General features: G+C 36.0%; 1 protein-coding gene across 1 annotated transcript in view; it reads left to right on the top strand.

Annotated features, from left to right (window-relative positions):
• Positions 1-20,683, top strand: part of LOC111146817 (N-terminal EF-hand calcium binding protein 1) — a 210,446-nt gene that overhangs the window by 18,328 nt on the left and 171,435 nt on the right. Inside the window, exon 3 of the mRNA XM_022502513.1 lies at positions 18,543-18,651. Coding sequence (XP_022358221.1) covers positions 18,543-18,651 — 109 coding nt within the window. The remainder of the gene's footprint in view (positions 1-18,542; positions 18,652-20,683) is intronic.

The raw sequence follows: 20,683 nt of genomic DNA, 5'->3' as shown, positions 1-20,683 counted from the left end.
AAGCTTTATGGTACTAGGACAAATTATCTATTGGTGTAATGAAAATAGCTTCTTTTTGATGTTTGCCTGTAGATTTGGAGAATACTTGGTCAATCACCTCTAAATAATTTGGGACTTGAGGTAGGGAAGAGATATTGAATAATGTTGTCCTTTGGGAACTTAGCAACTTATTGATTAAAAAAGCCTCATGAACAGGGGCACCTGGAGGGCTCAGTCAGTTAAGAGTCTCCCTTTGGCTCAGATCATGATCCCGGGATCCTGGGATAGAGCCCACATTGGGCTTCCTACTCAGTGGGCAGCCTTTTTCTCCCTCTCCTTCTGCAGCTTCCTTGTTTGTGGTCACTCACTCTCTCTCTGTCAAATAAATAAATACAATCTTCTAAAAAAGTCATAAACAGAGAAAATTGAATAACAATGTCATCAACAATGCAAGAACTATCACTAAGCCAAATGAATGCTAAATATACTAATGTATGAGTTCAGAGGAAGAGTTCTTTGGGCCTGGGTTCACCTAGGTAAGCTTACAGAATAATTGTCCTCAAATAAATCTCTGAAGTGAGTAAAAATTAAGACAACTAGAAAAAAAGAAAGATCGTTATCATCGGGACCAATTCAGTTCAAAGCCCAAAACCCAATTCAGATCATAAAATAGAGTGTTTGTTGGCTCTTGTAACTGAAATGCCCAGTGGTATAGAGGCACAGTTTCTTGTAGGTGTTCAGGGATCATTCTCTTTCCCTGTCTCCTTCCCCCTCTCTCCATCTCAATTTGGGTTTTCCTCTAGTTGGTTTTACTTTCAGGTTAGCTTTCTCACCAGGAGAGACGAGACAACTCCTGGAATGCATCCTACCAGTTCAACAAATCAGAATAAAGAGAGAATACCTCTTCTAGAATAATTGTAGCAAAAATCTCAAGATTTTCTCTGATTGATCAACTAGAGTCATATACCCAATCTTGAAGCAATAACTAAGAGATGAAATGAGCTGATTTTTCCAGGCTTGGATTACATACACACACCCCCAGAGTAGTGTGAGCTGCATAAAGCCCCAACTAAAATAGAGAGAGAGAGAGAGATGTACTTGTACATCTGTACAGAGATATATCTGTATGAAAACATTTAATTTTTCATTTTGCCCTAAAATTTTCCTACAAATGGGGTATTCCTTACATTGCTGATTTTGAATACACTTTCAATGACAAATGTTCCTCCAACAATGTTTCTTTCATCTATCATTCTACAAAAGGCTGAGTATATGGTCATGGGTGGTGGAGGGGGGGGTGGTTTGTTGCCTTTCTCCCAGTCTTACCTAAAATATTATTGTTAATCCTTTATGAAAGTGAGATTAAACAGATATCTCTTTAAAATTTAATTTAATTTAAATTCAATTAATTAACATATAGTGTATTATTAGTTTCAGAGGAAGAGTTCAGTGATTATCAGTCTTATGTAGCACCCAGTGCTCATTACATCATGTGCCCTCCTTAATGCCCATCACTCAGGTACTTTATGCCCCCACCCCCACCCCAGGCAACCCTCAGTTTGTTTCCTATGGTTAAGAGTTTCTTGTGGTTTGTCTTCGTCTTTGGTTTTGTCTTGCTTTATTTTTCCCTTCATTCCTTTATGCTCCTCGGTTTTGTTTCTAAAATTCCATGTAAGAGTTAAATCATATAATTGTTTTTCTCTGATTGACTTATTTAGCTTAGCATAATACCCTCTAGTTCCATCCACATCGGTGCAGATGGCAAGATTGCATTTTTTTTTGATGGCTGATAATCTTTCATTGTGTGTGTGTGTGTGTGTGTGTGTGTGTGTGTACACACACATAAAGAAGATGTGATATATATATCACATCTTCTTTACCCATTCTAAACAGGTACCTTTTTTTTTTTTACTAAATTAAAAAGCACACTTTCTAGCCATGAAAAATTAATGTATACTCATTACTTCAAGATGAAGACAGTGTTTTCATATTTCCAACAGAATTCCAAATGACAAAATTATTCTGATATAAGAAATAGGCTTTCCTGGTAAGGAACCTAAATATTTGGTATCAAGTCAGTGAAGAGCCAAAGGTTTGACTGAATTATTCAATTTTCTACCTGAGTTTTGGGCACTTTGTAAATTTTAAACTGATGTCAGTTTTAATGACCTGATTCCAAAAATATGTCCCAAGAGATGGGTTTCAGGGACCACATCAGAATTACTTAATCTTATTGTGATTCAGTTTTCTTCTGTTCCTGGAAAGAAAAGTAAGAATATATAACTATTTCATGATATTATTGTGATAAGTAGAGTCAATAAAATTCAGAGTAGAAATGCTTGGAAAAATAATAGGTCAACATATTTTTACTTGTATGAGCACCAGTACATAAAACATTTCATTCTCTCAGATAGTCTGCAGATAAACGTGAGAGACAGGGTAGCTTGTCTGGGGTTAAGAAAATGAATTAATTGGGGCTCCTGGGTGGCTCAGTTGGTTAAGCCTCTGCGTTCGGCTTGGGTCATGATTTCAGGGTCCTGGGATCGAGCCCCGCATGGGGCTCTCTGCTCAGTGGGGAGTCTGCTTCCCCCCTCTCTCTCTGCCTGCCTCTCTGCCTACTTGTGATATCTCTCTCTCTCTGTCAAATAAATAAATGAAATATTAAAAAAAAGAAATGAATTAACTGAGTTGATTGTTGAGTTTAATATGTTAGATTTCAAGATTTAATATGAATAAACATAAATGACTTTACCATGTTGATAACATAGCAAAGCAGTTTTTCATATATTGTTTATATATATATATATATGGAATTACATATAACTTTCATATTCTATTGTATATACTTTTAAATTTTTATTTTAGAACATTTTTATATTATGGAAAAACTGAAGCTACTGTAGAGAATTCCCATATACCTAACATCCAGTTTCCCTTATTATTAACATTTTACATTAGTGTGGTACTTGGGTTACGATTAATGAGCCAATATTGATACATTTTTAAGCTAAGTCCACACTTTATTAGATTTTTTTAGTTTTTACCAAATGTCCCTTTTCGGTTTCTGGATCCCAGCCAGGATAGCACATTACATTTAGTAATCCTATCTCCTTAGGCTCGGTTTCTCAGACTGTCTTTGTTTTTGATGATCTTGACTGTTTTAAGGAGTATTAGTCTGGTGTATTATAGAATGTCCCTCAATTGGGATTTGTTGGTGCTTTTTCTCATGAGTAGGCTGAGGTTATGTGTTTGGGGGAGGAAGATCACAGAGGTAAAGTACCGTCATATCATATCAAAGATTTATACTGTCAACATGATTTATGACTATTGGTGTTGGCCTCCATCTCCTGGATCAGGTAGTGTCTGTCAGGTTTCTCCACTGCAAAGTTTTCTCATTCTTCCCCTTTCCGTAACTGGACTCTCTGGAAAGAAGTTACTCTGGGCAGTCCGCCCTAAAGGAGTGGGAAGTTACATTCCACCTCCTTGAGGACTGAGTATGTGCATGAATTACTTATAATTCCTCTGCAGGGGAGATTTGTCTGTTTTCTCATTTATGGGTGTATTTATTTATAACACTATGGACTCCTGGATATTTATTCTATTATTAATCCAGTACTACTCAATATATTTTATTGTCCAAATTGTCACACTTCGGCTATTTGGAGCTCTTTCAGTAGACCTGTGTGCCTTTGACTTAATCTCATAATTATGAGTTTTTTAGTAATTATTCTCTGGCCCTTCAGATGCTGGAGACTCATCTTTTATAATCCTGTCCCAGTATGAGAATCAATCACTTTGTCCAAGGATCCTTGATATCTGTTGTTACTAGAGAATGATATGAGAAACAAAGATGGGGGTGGTGGATGTGCTCGTTGTTACTGGTGTGTCATTATTGCTTCTAAGCTCTTTGGCTGGTGGAGCAAGGAAATATATATGTGTATAGTAACCCAAGTGTATGCATATTTCTGCTAATGTTTCTGCATGTACTCGTATGTATCTATATTAAGTTAAACATGAGGTCATGGTCATATCTCCAACTTTAAACCATTACTACATGGATTATTCTAGTCTCCTCCCTTTGCTTTATCAGTAACCTATCACTCCCAACAGTGAGACACTTGCTCCCCAAGTCAGTTACTGATTTACATAACTGTTCAATCTCAGTGTGCATGTGTAGTACTTTGGCGCTTTACTTATGTGCCCATGGAAGACAACTTTATCAACTCTATCAACTACAGTATAATGCTTCTGTATGGCTTATCTTGCCTTTATATAGATGCCATTCATTTCCAAAGTTACTTACGTCAACACTGTTTTCCCTCACTATCTTCAGTGAGATTGTTTCATATGTTTCTAATACATTTAAATTATTTTGTCACATTCTCCATTCCATCCTGGAATCCCCTGAACTCCTAAATGATTTTTTAGGAATTTACACACATTAAAATTTGTTCTTTGTGTTTAAAGTTCTGTGGGTTTCAACAAATGCTTAATGGCATATTACGATTGTACCATGTCATGCAAAATAGTCACCCCACCCTAAAATATCCCCTGGTTTTGTCCTTTCAACCCTCATTGCTTTGAACTCCTGGCAACTACTGATCTTGCTACTATCTTTATACGTTTCTCTTTTCCAGAATGTCATAAAATTGGAATCATAAAATATAGAGCCTTTTCAGACTGACAAGATTCATCCATGACTTTCTTTGGCTTGATAGCTCACTTTTTAAAAATCACTAAATAATATTCCATTCTGTGTATGTACTAAAATTATTTTATCCATGCACCTATTGAAAGACATTTAATTACCTCCAAATTTTAGTGATTATGAATAAAACTGTTAGAAACATTCACATGCAGTTTTTGTATGGACATAAGTTTTTGAGCAGGTGGGCATATACTTAGGAGCATTGTTGCTATATAAGAAAATGCTAAAACGTCTTCCAAGGTGGCTGCAACATTTTGCTATCTCACTAACAATGAATTAATATTCCTGTTGCCCCAAATCTGAGCCAGAAATTGGTGTTGCTGGCTTTTGTGTGTGTGTATGTGTGTATGTGTGTATGTGTGTGTGGTTTTTTTGTAGGGAAGCCATTCTAATGGGGATGTAGTAGTATCTCATTACTATTTAAATTATTAATTCCCTATGACAATCAGTATTGAAAATATTTCAAATGCTTGTTTGCCATGTGTATATTTTCTTTGGTTTTGTGTCTATTCAGATGTTTGGCCACTTTTTAATTGGCTTTTGCCTTTTTATTGTTATTTTAAGAGTTCTTTGTATATTATAAATATAAGTCCTTATTCAGATGTGTTTTACAAATATTTCTCAGCCTATGGCTTGTCTTTCATTCTCTTAAGAGTATTTTTTTCACAGAGCAAACTTAAAATTCTAGTAAAGTCCAGTTTATCATTTTTTTCTTTCATGATTTATTTTCGGTGTTGTATCTAAAAACTTGTCACCCAATCTAAGGTTTCTCTTATTTTGGGATTTTACATTTAGGTCTGTGATCCATTTTGAGTTAATTTTATTATCTCAAAAGGTATAAAATCTATTTCTAGGTTCATTTTCTTCCATATGGACATCCAGGTGTTTCTGCACCATTGCTTGAAAAGACTATCTTTTCTCTAATTGCCTTTGCTCCTTTGTCAAGGATCAGTTGACTATATTCGTGTGGTTATATTTCTGGTTTCTTGATTCTGTTCCATTGATTTTATGCATCTTCTCTTTTGCCAATACAACACTGGTGAGATGACTGAGTTTATACTAACTCTTGAAATTGGGTACTATTAAGTCTTTGTTTTTCCTCTTCAGTATTGTGTTTGTTATTCTAGGTCTTTTGTCTCTCCCTATAAACAGTAGAATCAGTGTGTCAGTACTATCAAGTAGCTTGGTGGGATTTGATTGCAATTATCAATCGCATTGATCAAAATACAAGGATGGGAAGAATTGATATATTTTTTCAAAGATTCATTTATTTATTTATTGAGAGCGAGACCCCCACTCATGCAAGCAGGGGAGGGTCAGAGGGAGAGGCAGAAAATCCTCAGACTCCCTGCTGAACATGGAGCCCACCTCCAGGCTCCATCCCAAGACCCTGAGATCATGACTTGAGCCAAAATCAAGAGTTGGATGCTCAACCAATTGAGCCATTGAGGAGCCCAAGGAAGAACTGAGGCCTTACAATGTTGAATCTTCTAATCCATGAGCCTGGAATATCTCTTTATTTGTTTATTTATTTATTTGGATCTTACCTAATTTTTTTCACCAGAGTTTTGTAGTTTTCTGCATTTAGATCCTTTGTATATTTTACTGGATGTATACCTAAGCACTTCATTTTGGGTGTACTTTTGTAAATGGTATTGTTTTTTAAGTTCCAGTTGCTTGCTACAGATATATAGTAAAGCAATTGACTTTTATATATTAACCTTATACCCTGTGACTTTGCTATATTTCCTTTTCAGAGAGTTTGTTTTTGGTTAGGTTTTGTTTGTTTTGTTTTGTTTGCTGACTCTTTGGGATTTTCAACATAAACAATTATGCCATCTGTGAAGAAATAACAGTTTTGTTTCTGCCTTCCCAATTTGTATACCCTTTATTCCTGCTTCTTGTCATGTTGCAATAGCTTGGAAATCCAGAATATTGTTAAATAAGTGTTGTGAGAAAGACACCTTATAAGATCTATTTTTGATTTTAAGAGGAAACTTCTACTTCCCCACCATTTAATATGATTTTAGCTTTGGGGTTTTTGTAGATGTTCTTTATCAGGTTCAGGAAATTCTCTTCTATTCCTAGTTCACTGAGTTCTTATTATTAATGGGTGTTCAATTTCATCAAATGCTTTTTCTTCAATTGATATGATCATAGATTTCTTCTTATTTAGCCTGTTGATGTTACGGGTTACAGTGACTGGCTTTTTAATATTGGTTCGGCCTTGCATAACTAAACTAAATCCCACTTGGTCTTTATGTATAATTTTTTTAAACATTGTTGGATTCAATTTGCTAATATTTGTTGAAGATTTTTGCATCTATGTTCCTGAACAATATTGGTCTAGAGTTTTCCTTTTTTATAATGGTTTTGGTATTAGGCTAAGTTTGGTATTAGGCTAATGCTGGATTCATAGAATGAGTAATATTATTTCTGCTTCTGTTTTCTGGAAGAGATTGCAGAGAATTGGTGTCATTTGTTGCTTAAATATGATAGAATTTACCAATAAATCCATCTGGGCCTGGTGCTTTATTTTTTGTGAGTTATTAATTATTGATTCCATTACTTTAGTAGATATAGACCTGTTAAAATTGTTTCTTTTTGTGTGACTTTTGGTAGTTTTTGTCTTTCAATGAATTATTCCATTTCAGGTAAATTATCAAATTTGTGGGCATAGAGTTGTTCATAGTACTCTTTTATGAAGAGCAATAACTTTTCTTTCATTTTTGGTACTGATCATATTGTCTTCTTTCCTTTTTAATTGCTTTGCCTAACTAGAGCTTTATCTATTTTATTGAGTTTTTTCAAGGAATCAGTTTTTAGTTGTGCTGATTTGCTCTGTTGTTTTTCTGGATTCAATTCCATTGGTTTGTGCTCTAATTTTTATTATTAATTTTCTTCTGCTTGCTTTAGGCTCAATTTACTTCTCTCTAATTTCCTAATGTGGAAGCCTAGATATTGATTTTAGATAATTTTTTTCTTTTATGGTGTATTTATTTAATGATGTAAATTTTCCTCTCAGAACTGTTCTCACTGCATCTTATAAATTTTAATTTGTTGTACTGTCATATTCATCTAGTTTAAAATTTTTTTTTGCTTTCTCTTGATACTTCTTCTTTGACTCTTGTGTTAATTAGAAAAGTGATCCTTAATTTCTAAATATTTGGGGATTTTCCAGCTATCTTTCTGTTACTGATTTCTAGTTTACTTCCACTGTGGTCTGAGAACATACTTTATGTCACTTCTTTACTTTAAATATGTTAAAGTGTGTTTTATGGCCAAAACTAAATAGATACATGACATATCTTAGCGAATAATCCATGTGAGCTTGAGAAGATTACATATTCTGCTTTTGTTGAAAGGAGTATTATATGAATGACTATAGATAAAGTAATCAGTAGTGGTGTTTAGGTAAAGTGTATCCCTACTGGTTTTCTGCATGTTTGATCTATCAGTTACTAAAACGGGGATGTTGAAGTCTCTGTAATTGTGGGTTTGCCTATTTTTCTCTTCAGTTCTATCAGTATTTGCCAGATGTATTTTGATGTTCTGTTTAAGGCATATACACACTGAGAATTGTTGTCTTCTGGGAGAATTGACCCCATTTATAATTAAGTAAATGCCCTTTTTATCCTTGATAATTTTGTTTTGAAGTGTACTTTGACTGAAATTCATATAGCTACTTCAGCTTTCTTCTGTTCAGCACTCTTTTTTTTTTTAATTTATTTATTTGACAGACAGAGAGAGAGAGAGATCACAAGCAGGCAGAGAGGCAGGCAGAGAGAGGGCGGGGGGAGCAGGCTCCCTGCCGAGCAGAGAGCCTGATGCGGGGCTCGATCCCAGGACCCTGGGATCATGACCCAAGAGGAAGGCAGAGGCTTAACCCACTGAGCCACCCAGGCGCCCCCTGTTCAGCACTCTTATGGTATGCCTGTCTCCATCTGTTTAGATTTAGTTTATATGAGTCTTTATATCTAAAGTGGGTTTCTTATAGACAGCATGTAGTTGGCTTTTTTTTTTTTAACCCACCCTGACATCTCTGCCTTTTAACTGGTATATTTAGATCATTCACATTTAAATTGGTTATTGGTATTTTTTGATTAATATTTACCATATTTATGGTTATTTTCTATTAGTTCCACTCATTCTTTGTCTCTTTTTTCTCCCTCTTTTTCTGCCTTATCCAGTTTTAAACAGCATTTTATATATTCTATTTTAAATCCTCTCTTACCAAATCAATTATATTTTTTAAAAATATTTTCATTGAAGCTACCCTACTACCTAGCAATTGCAGTACTAAGTACCCTAAGGATACAAATGTAGTGATCTTAAGGGGCACATGCACCTGAATGTTTATAGCAGTAATGTCCACAATAGCCAAACTATGGAAAGAGCCCAGATGTCCATCAACAGATGAATGGATAAAGATGTGGTGTATATATATATATATAATGGAATACTAGGCAGCCATTAAAAAAAAAACATGAAATTTTGCCATTTGCAATGATGTGGATGCAACTAAAGGGTATTATGCTAAGCAAAATAGGTCAATCAGAGGAAGACAATTATCATATGATCTCACTGATATGAGAAATTTGAGAAACAAGACAGAGGATCATAGGGGAAGGGAGGGAAAAATGAAACAAGATGAAACCAGAGAGGGAGACAAACCATAAGAGACTCTTAATCTCAGGACTCAAACTGAGGGTTGCTGGGGGGAGGGGCATGGAAGGGTTGGGGTGGCTGAGTGATGGACATTGGGGAGGGTATATGCTATGGTGAGTGCTGTGAATTGTGTAAGACTGATGATTCACAGACCTGTACCCCTGAAAGAAATAATACATTATATGTTAATTAAAAAAAATGTTTTAGTTGTTGGTGTATACATTTTTCACTAATTTAAGTTGCAGTATTTATTTTTTTACTAATCTAAATCTATCTTCAAATAACACTATACCACTTGATGGGTAATATAGTTAGTTACCTTATAACAGAATATTTCCACTGCCTCCTTCTGTTCCTTATGAATTGATGTGATTTATTTCACTTATCTATATACTATAATTATGAATATATTGTTAGTATTAATTCTTCATACATTTATCTCTTAGGTTAATTCAGAATGAGAAAAACAAAATATTTTATTTTCATTTATTTCTTCTTTGACACTATTCATTATATGGATCCCAGTTTCCAACCTGTATCACTTTCTTTCTTCCTAAGAACTTTTTTTTTAACATTTCTTTCCAAGAAGTTCTGCTGACAATGAATCTCTTCAGTCTTGTTCATCTGAAAAGGTCTTTATTTCACCTTCATTTTTGAACAATAATTTCACTGCATATAAAATCCTAGATCATAGGACTTTTCTTTCAACACTTTTAGATATTTTACCCCATAGTCTTTTTGCTTGCTTGGTTTCTGATGGAAAGTCCACTGTAATTTGTAATTTGTACTTTTAGTCCTATACAGACTATAGATTAAATTTTTTTCTACCTCTTTCTAAATTTTCTCTTTGTCTTTGATATTCTGCAGTTTCAATATGATATGTCTAGGTATAGGGTTGCTTAGGTCAAAGTGGAGGGATATCAAGGCAGGAACTTATCCTGTTTTGTGCTCTCTGAGCTTCCTGGATATGTGTTTTGGTTTCTGTAATTAACTTTGGAAATTTCTTAGCCATTATTGTTTCAGATATTTCTTCTGCTCTGTATTATCTTATCTTCTCCACCAGTTGTGTTTGTGTAACACCTTTTGAAATCTCTTAGTGTTCTTAGATGTTCTATTTAGGTTTAATTTTTTTTTTTTTCAGGCTCACTGATTCTTTTCTCAGCTGTATTGAGTCCACTGCTGAGCACATCAAAGGCATTCTTTATTTCTGTGTTTTTGATTTTTAACATTTTCTTTCTATTTTTTTTTCTTAGAGCTCCCATCTCTGTTTACATTACCCATCTCTTCTCTTTTTTTCCATTAGACCCTTTAACCTGCTAATCATAGTTAGTTAGAATTTCTTGTTTGATAATTCCAGTATCTGTGTCAGATCTGAGTCTGGTTCTGATGCTTGCTTGGTTTCTTCAGACTGTGCTTTTTCTTGCATTTTAGCATTCCTTATAATATTTTTGTGAAAGGTGATCATGATGTATCAGGGAATAGGATATGAAATTAATAGGTTTCTAGCTTGAGAAATTATGCTAATCTTGTAGGAGTTGGGCAGTGTCTAATGTAGCTGTAGGTACTAAAACCTTCAAATTCCTCTTGTCTTTTTGTCTCCTTTGTTGATGTGGGCTTCCCTAAGTACCCCCCCGAGAGAGAATCTGAGTCTTACAACTCTTTCAGCTGTAATCCACTGTGTTTATATGGGAGCCCTGTTAGTGCAAGGATAAGGATTGGAGGAGCAATGTGTTCAATAATCATCTGATTAAATCTCAGTCTTTCAGTGGGCCTGTGTTTCTGGGCTATGAACTTCCCAAGTGTTTCTTAGCTTCCCTTCAACTTATTTGATATGCAGGCTAGAGAGGACTACAGTGAAAGAAATGTCCTCCCGTCAAGTAGGATAGGACTCTTTTTTTTTTTAAATGTCTTAATTTAATTTTATTTTTTTCAGTGTTCCAAGATTCATTGTTTATGCACCACACCCAGTGCTCCATGCAATACATGCCCTCCTTAATACCCGTCACCAGGCTCACCCATCCTCCCACCCCTCTCCCTTACAATACCCTCAGTTTGTTTCTCAGGGTCCACAGTCTCTCATGGTTCATTTCCCCCTCCGTTAGGATAGAATTCTTTTTTTTTTTTTTTTTAAGATTTTATTTATCTATTTGACAGACAGAGATCACAAGAAGGCAGAGAGGCAGGCAGAGAGAGAGGAAGGGAAGCAGGCTCCCTGTTGAGCAGAGAGCCTGATGCAAGGCTCCATCCCAGGACCCTGGGATCATGACCTGAGCCGAAGGCAGAGGCTTAACCCACTGAGCCACCCAGGTGCCCAGGATAGAATTCTGATACAGTTTGTGCCTCTGAAGAATAGACTTTTGTCTTGAAGAGCACTCTGGGTATATTTCATGATTACTCTTGTTCTTCCCTATGCCTGAGCTACAAGGTGATCTTTTTTTGTCTCCTCACTATGAGAATCTGGTGGGGTTCCTAGAGGTAAAACCCAGAAAGTGTGGAAGCTCCCTAAAGCCTGAAGCCCCCAGGAGTTTCTCCCTCTCATGCTAGTCTGTACCCAGCCTCCAGCAATTCATCAAAATTATCATGTAACTTTTTCTATCAGTTTATGGCTCCAGTAGCTTTTGCTCTGTGTAAGCAGATCTTGGCTCGGATTCTTTGGTTTTCCACTTTTCCTCAGACTTTTGGTAGTGGTTTGCCCTGCAACCTCAGTTTTCTGATGAGTCCAAGAAAAGTTACTGATTTTCAGTTTGTTCAGCTTTTTACTCTTCTAAGAATAGGAGTGATAATGTGTAAGGTCTTTACATATCAGAACTGAAATCAGAAGAACTTGTCTTTTATTTGCATTTATATAAATGTCAGTAACTTGTTTTAAAGCAAATATAAAACATTAGACATTTGAAAGGTAGAGAGACTGTGAAGAGATAAGGAAGTTAATACACAATAATATTAAATGGCTTATGTTAAGTGGTATGTACATTTGATAGTAAGTGTTTAATCTATTTACATGTAGTTAAATGTTAATATATTAATGATTATTTTTCTTAATTTACAATTTAAGAACTTCATTTTAGAAACAAGGTTGCTATTTTTTATTTCTGCCTCTAAAAATTTGCATATTATGCAAAGTATATGCTATTCTTTGTGTGTTAAACTGAGTAATGCTTTCCAGGTGTTCATTTTGTACAAGGATGTTATATTTGAAGATGATCATGTTTTGGTGTTTTAATCTTAATAAACTACAATATTTAAAGTGTTCAAAAATGGCAAAGAAATACGTGAAGGAAAATCCAGTGTTTTGAAAGAATAATCTTTTTTTAGAGAGCAAGCACCAGTTAGGGGTAGGGAGAGAGGGAGTGAGAGAATCTTAAGCTCCACACCCAGTGGAACCCAGTTTGGGACTATCTCAGGACCTTGAGACCACAACCTAAGCCCGAATCAAGAGTCAGATGCATAACCTACTGAGCCATCTTGGTACCCCAAAAGAATAATCATTTAAATGATCACAAAAACTAGATTAAAATCATGACCGTAGGAAAGTGCTCTAGTTGTTGGCATATTTGTAAAAACAAAACTTGAAAGAAAAATTAAATGAGTATTTTTAAAAAGACTCTTTTTTTCCAACAGTACCAGTTTTAGGATGTGAAAAAAGTTATTACCTAAGAAAATAAATTAAAATTTCTATTTTTTTTTAATTAAAGATTTTTATTTACTTGGCAGAGAGAGAGAGAGATCACAAGTAGGCAGAGAGGCAGGCAGAGAGAGAGGGGAAGGCAGGCAGAGAGAGAGTGGGAAGCAAACTCCCCACTGAGCAGAGAGCCCAATGCGGGTCTTGATCCCAGGACCCTGAGATCATGGCCTGAGCTGAAGGCAGAGGCTTAACCCACTGAGCCAACCAGGTGCCCCCAAATTTCTACTTTTAAATAAACATATCAAATACCCATTATTCTGTGTGTACTCAATAAGTACTTTTCAAGAAGGAGAACAATATGGGAATTAATAATACATAACCATCTTGACTTAGCAAGACTGATCATGTAAAGCCACCCAAAAATCACACCTACTTTCATTGAACTCGTACTGTATGTAAAGTACTGTGCCAAGTGTTTTCTGTACAACCTCTAAATCCTTGCAACAACAAAGCATTTATAAAATCTGAAACTTAAAGAATTAGTTGTTATTTCCAAAGTCTATTCTATGCCCTTTTTCAGAATGTAGACATTCTCCTTGGGAGAATGAACTCACTTCTAGGACCTCAATTAGTATGTATTGGTAATTCTAAGTACCTCTCCCTCTTCCTGTCACCCTCATCTCTCCCTCTCTCTCTCCTCTACCCCTATGATATATATCCTATATTCTATACCCCATACCCCCTGCTTGCTAGACGCATCTACTTATTCCATAGGTACATCTAATTTTTGCAGGCCAAAGAGCCCAGTACTCAACCGTATGCTTTTTGCCTTGTGTTCTCTCTTGCGAGAATGAAGATATTATCCATCTGATTACTCAGTTTTGGATGGGTGTCATGTTTGACTTATTGTTCCCTCTCATTCATCACCTCTAACTGATCACCAGTTCTTATTGATTCTGTTTCCTAAATAGATTATAAATCTGGTCACTTACTTTGTGTTCTTACTGTTACCACCAAGGTTTAAGCCGCCATTTATTCTCACCCTAATTATGGCAATGACCTCTAATGTGTCTTCTCTTCTGGTGCCACACCTATCCACTCCACTCTACTCACTCCAGCCACGTAAGCTTCCTAATAGGGCAGTGGCTCCTCTTGGGGTAAATTCAGAAGTCTTTACCATGATTTGTATGGTTTTTCATGATATTGACTCTCTGTGTCTAACTCTCTGGCTTGTCCTTCCTCCCACCCAGCATGTAGTCTTTTGTCCCAGCTTTGTTGATGCATAGTTGACACTTTAAGATTGTATATATTTAGGGTGTACAACTTGACAGACATATGTATTGTGCAATATTTGGTACAATAAAGCTACTTAACATATTCATCTCCTCACACAATTACTCTTTTCTTATGGTAAAAATACTTAATAGCTACCCTTTTAGGAAATTTCAGGTATACAATACAATATTGTTAGCTGTAGTCACATCGTTGTACATTAGCTCTCCAGAACTTAATCATCTTGTATAACTGAAATTTTGTATCCCTTCACCAACATCTCCCAGTTCCCCCTCCCCCCAGCACCTAGTAACTATGATTCGTTCTACTTTGGTATGTATTCTTTGACCAAGTTTACTGAGTTTTCTTTTCAGTTCCCAAACCGTATCATTTCTTGCCTCCTAGCTTTGTGGTTAGCATTTCCTCTACCGGGAATACTCTTCCCTTTTACAGATCTTTCCCCATTAACCTTTGTTTTTCATTTGTATTTCAGCTGAAATGTCACTTATTCTGGAAAGCCTTCCCTATATACCTACCTACATCAGGGTTTGTTTCTCTTCTGCATGGTTTCACATCATCCTGGGTCTCCTAGAATTACCCTTATCAAACCCAGTCTTTAAATTACCCAGTCTTTAGCTATTCATTTCCTATATCCTCCGTCATAAGTACAAAATCCTTAAGGGCTTGCCTGTCTATGTTCTTAGCACAAAACAGTGTTGGATCATAGTAGGATCTGAGTAAAAATTTGATGAGACAGTGGGTGAAAGTGCTATACTAATAATTTGCAAATCCATGTTAAAAACTCAAGTTTTCTTTGTTCTAAGACTGTACTAAGCAGGACGCCTGGGCAGCTCAGTTGTTTAAGCGGCTGCCTTCGGCTCAGGTCATGATCCCAGCGTCCTGGGATCGAGTCCTGCATCGATCGGGCTCCTTGCTCAGCAGGGAGCCTGATTCTCCCTCTGCCTCTGCCTGCCACTTTATTTGCCTGTGCTCACTCTGAGAAATAAATAAATAAAATCTTAAAAAAAAAAAGATGAAAAAAAAGACTGTTCTAAGCAACTGCAACCTGCTACCTCCATCTCAAAAATCAATGGAATGTAGAGTATAAGATCAGAATACTTTAAAAATAAAGCAAAGGAGGGGCCAGCTATGCTCAGGACAAACTCAGGCGAAGCATGTAATTCAGATATGAAAAACTGAAAAACCTGTATCATTTGTTGGTAAAGATTAAGATTTATTATAGGAGGGCCTGTGGGTGGGGCAATGGGGTAAATGGGTTATGGGCATTGAGGAGGGCACTTGTAATGAGCACTGGGTGTTATATGTAAGGGATGAATCACTAAATTCTCCACCTGAAACTAATACTACACTATATGTTAACTAAATTGAGTTTAAATTTAAATTTAAATAAAATTTAAGTAAAATCTTGAAAAAAAAAAAAGATTTATTGTCATAGTATATCAGATCTCACAAGATTTGGCTAATCTGTAAGCCAGTATAAATCAAGGTTTAATTATGTTCCATTTCAAAAGAAAAGATCAGTTGAAAAATTGAAGTTGAAAAAAATATTTTAATAAAAAAATTGAGATTGATTTGTTAATGTAGAACCACACTAGAAAGGAGTATTTTGTCTCCTTTTCCTTAAAAACAAAAAACTGTGATACTTTTGTTTAACATTAAGGAATTAGTCTAGAAATATTCCAAAGTAACTCATTATAACTGTTTATTTAAAAGTATGGTATCCTGAATTTAAGACTTCTAGGAGTCTTGGATGTGGTAGAAACAGACTTTCAAAATGTAGTTTCCATCCTTCAAGTCAGGACTAAAATTGAATGCCTCCTTTATCTTTTTATATTTTTTCTAATAAGAATTACAAAGAAAAAAGGCTTTTAGACCCATAGAATGATCAGAGCATTTGTTGTTCAGTGCTTTTATTTGACAGTATTTACATTGCCACTCAAGCTTACTTACTTATGGGGATTATAAAGCAGTATACAGAGGCTCATGCTGTCCATAGGGTGCACAGGCAGGTTAAGTTCTATAATAGCCCAGTTAAGTTTACCTGAGAACCATTAAATATTCACCAAAGGAAACCTGTTCCACCATGGATATGTATGTATTACATCTGTTACAAATTTCCATAGTAGAGTTTCCTCCTCTCTATTATGAGTTGATTTCTGTCTTCTTCTATCTTCTTTCTATCTTCTTTCCTTTCTCTCTCCCTCTTCCTTTCTCCTTCTCTTTACTTCCTCCCTTCCTTTCCTTTTTCCTTTCTTCTCCCTGCCTCTCTCCCACCCCCTCCCCTCCCTCTTCTCTTCCTCCCTCTCTCCCTCTCTTCTTCCTTCCCCTTCTTTCCTTCCTTCCTTCCTTCCTTCCTCCCTTCCTTCCTTCCTTCCTTCCTTCCTTCCTTCCTTCCTTCTTTCTTTCCTTCCTTCCTCTCTTTCTTTCTCCTATACCTAGATGTGGTTTGTGTCCAGTTCCCCAACCTTGTGATATATTATTTTGTCAAAGTAAGGAGATACACAGTAGTGATAACTATAATATGTCCAGTCTGGAATATACCTCAGGTTACACTGAGCCAAAGTTAAACATAGTTATTTGAGATATGACACTAAAATATCCCATCCAAAAGCAGAAATACAAAATCAGACAATTGATGAGCCTGGTGGATTCAGTTTCATTTTGCAATGGGTTGCTGTGGTCTTTGAATGGCTGAGCTAGACTGGGGTAGGTCCATCCAGGGGACCTCTGGGAGTGAGGATCTCATTCAGTGCACAATCTAGATCAGGTTTGTTGTGACCTCTAATGCTCAGTTAGCTATTGGCAAGAATTAACTGGAAGATTGCTTTAATACACCTATTAAGTTAAAAGTATAATTATATGGAATTTAAGAACTCTCAAGGGTCTTTATGTTTATATTTTGCAAATAAGGATTTCTGAAAATGTTACAACCTTTAAATCCCTATCTGAAAAAGCAGCTCATTCAGTGATTAGGCCTATTGTGTCCTTTATGGTAAGTGTTAGTGTGAGGAGAACTCTCACAGGTCATTAAAAATCTTGATTTCTTGACTGCCCCTCCCTTCCATGCCCTCTACGAGATTTAGATGCTCTGGTAGGGCCCAGAAATTTGTATTTTAACTGAACTCCAGGGGGTCTGTGGGCCATCTTTTGAGGAAAAAAAAAAAAAGAAAAAAGACCCAAATGGGTCTTAAAGATCCAATCCTATTAAATCTTATCACCTTTTTCTCAAAGACAAATTCTACTTTGTTGAGTATGGTGTTGGTAGGACCACTCTAGGAGTTTTATGACCCTAAATTCCTTCCTCCTCTTTGTAAATGGAGAGGAACATTCCACCACTTAAATCATTTGGCAACTTACCTGAGGTAACTGGCAAACCAGTTTCCTGCATAGAAAGAAGGATGTTTTCTTTTTCCTTCACATCTATTCACTCCCTTAAATTTTCTGCTTCTGTATCTTGTAGAGATCTTTTACTTTAATCTGTTACTGTGTTTCTTCAATCTCTACTCATCCACATTTATCTGTTGCAGAATGTCAGATGCAAAAGTTACTAAAACTCCTCATGCTCCCAAATGAAAGGATCTTTGATTGCCCTAACTCCCATATATTCCAACGTATATCTCTTATTGCCCTTACTGTGTGTTACTGTGTAACACACTTACACTTACATCTACACATCTTATCTCTTTTTATTAGACTCCCTGATTTAATTGTCATTCACTTTTGTATTTCACAATAAGTAGAATGTGCTTGTCTTTAAAAACTGTTCTTTTGTTTAAATAGTAGGGAATGAAAACCATTTGTTGGATTGTAATAATGACTCTAAAATCTAAATGTTAGCATTCATTTAATCAATATGCATTATTAAACATCTAGTATTTATTCTGTAACCTGCTAGGTCCTGTATATCAAGACAAAATGTCTAAATAATTGACTCTGTCTTAGGCTATTATTTGGTTGGGTGGATAACTTTTTGACATGTTAAATTGTTTGTTAAATGTTTGCCCTAGAAATAAATGATCCCAAACATACTTAAAACCATGTAGACCTATTTCATCAGAGAGTATACATCTGAAGACTATGTACTATAGAGAGATATTAAATTATTTTTCTTTTTTGCACTTTGAATTTTTCGTTCTTTTAAAATAAATGTGTTTACATACACAAATAAACCTGCATAAGCATTGGGACAAAGTTTTTAAAATTAAAAGATGTAACAATATACAGAGGTGAAATGATCTGCTTCTCTTCTGTCTGTTCCTACCATTTCAGATGATGGAAAATTGTCCTTTGAAGAATTCAAAGCATATTTTGCAGATGGTGTTCTGAGTGGAGAAGAATTACATGAGCTCTTCCATACCATTGATACACATAATACCAAGTAAGGAACTTTTTTATCATTGGATTCTGCAAACGATGTAGAGAATGTGTGACCAAGCACATACTGATGAAGGGGAGAAGGAGGAAATATGCAGAGGGCACCTTTTGTAATGTTTAATTCCTTATGGTTAGTTTTGAGATTCCCCCTCTTTAGTAATTGAAATTCTCTGAAAAACCGAGCACTGAATTATGAAACAGTGATCTTCTGTAGGGAGCCCTCTTTTTTTAAAAATATTTTATTTATTTATTTGAGAGAGAGACAGTGAGAGAGAGCATGAGGGAGGAGAAGGTCGGAGGGAGAAGTAGACTCTCTGTGGAGCTGGGAGCCTGTTGCAGGACTCGATGTGGGACTCGATCCCAGGACTCAGGGATCATGACCTGAGCTGAAGGCAGTCACTTAACCAACTGAGCCACCCAGGCGCCCTGTAGGGAGCCCTCTTAAGGTTACTTTAGAGTGTGCAAAATGTAAAACAAAAACAAAGATTATAAATAATTCTAACTCTATCAATATTAAGAAAATAGAATTTTACCTTGTTTCTTAGGTTTTATCTCTGTTTGCTTCATCTAAAAATTGTCCTTAGGCCATTCTTATATTAGTGCAATGAAATGCAGAGCTGCAGTGATTATCTGGACAAATCACTGTTCCCTGGGGTATGCAAGTAATTTGGGACACAGAATTCTTTTCTGAATAATGAATGAGTACAGTGATCTATTTTATTTATTTTACGTATATAGGTCTTTCCTTTGCATCAGTTGAGTATTGATAAAGTTTCTATTTCTATTCTTACTATACTTAAAAATATAAAATAATGAGGAATTTAGGATATAGAACAAGAGAAATGTGCTGTTCGATTTGGGTAATTGAATCAAATCACATTTGTGACAGTCATGATTACAGAATTCTAATGTGGAAAATGCATCATTTCAGTCTTGCCGTGAGATCCATCAGCGTGTCTGCTACTTAAATAATCACTGTCTTGCTTTAGGCAAAGTGCTGACATGGTTCCAGGCAGTGAGCCAGCCTGCCAAGAAAAATGCTCTTGGGCTACCTCTAAGCATAAACTCTTTTTGCAACAAACTAGTAAGAAAAATTAAAAGATTAAATTCACTTAACTCAAGCAGCTGCAAATTTGTTAAATAATCAGTTTGTAAATTTCTTGACTTCTGTTGGAATTTCAAATTCCCAATGAAACCGCTTATGTTTTTTGTTGTCAGAAATAGTGTGAGCTGTTCAACAAATCTAAGTCCCTCCTGGGTATTGGTGGTACAGCATGGAACCAGCTTATAATTTATGGAACAGCAGACCCACTCACTGATCACTTCTATATAATATCATAGATACTGTGACTGAGGTATGGGGGACTTTGGAATAGTATGTAGAGGTATAATATGTAGAGGTATTGTGACTGAGGTATGTAGAACACTTTGGGATAACACAGTGGGGCAGGGAATTTTAGCCTACTTTGGCAGGCTCCAGGAATGTTCTGAGGATTAGGAAGCCAGGAGCTGAGTCTTTATGGGAGAGCAGAAACTGATTAGATAAAGAAGGGGATGAAAGGATATATACTCCAACTAGAAGAAAAATGCATAAGGAAAGACCTGGAAGTATAAGCTGGACGCGAGTGACAAGTATTTTCGCGTCACCAAAATTTCAGTTTGTAAGGCTGAGTGCAGGAGGAGAAAAATCTGGGAAGGGGAGAATGGGCCAGACAAGAAGGAACTGGCATTCTTTTTTTTTTTTTTTTTTAATTTTTATTTTTTTTTATTTTTTATAAACATATAACATATTTTTATCCCCAGGGGTACAGGTCTGTGAATTGCCAGGTTTACACACTTCACAGCACTCATCATAGCACAAACCCTCCCCAATGTCCATAATTCCACTCCCCCCAACCCCCCTCCCCCCATTAACCCTCAGTTTGTTTTGTGAGATTAAGAGTCACTTATGGTTTGTCTCCCTCCCATTCCCATCTTGTTTCATTTACTCTTCTCCTACCCCCTTAACCCCCCACGTTGCATCTCCTCTCCCTCAT

This window comes from Enhydra lutris, unplaced genomic scaffold (assembly GCF_002288905.1).
Source record: "Enhydra lutris kenyoni isolate GAN:26980312 unplaced genomic scaffold, ASM228890v2 scaffoldscaffold14, whole genome shotgun sequence".
NCBI lineage: Eukaryota > Metazoa > Chordata > Mammalia > Carnivora > Mustelidae > Enhydra > Enhydra lutris.
This window is presented reverse-complemented; position numbering and strand designations above follow the sequence as displayed.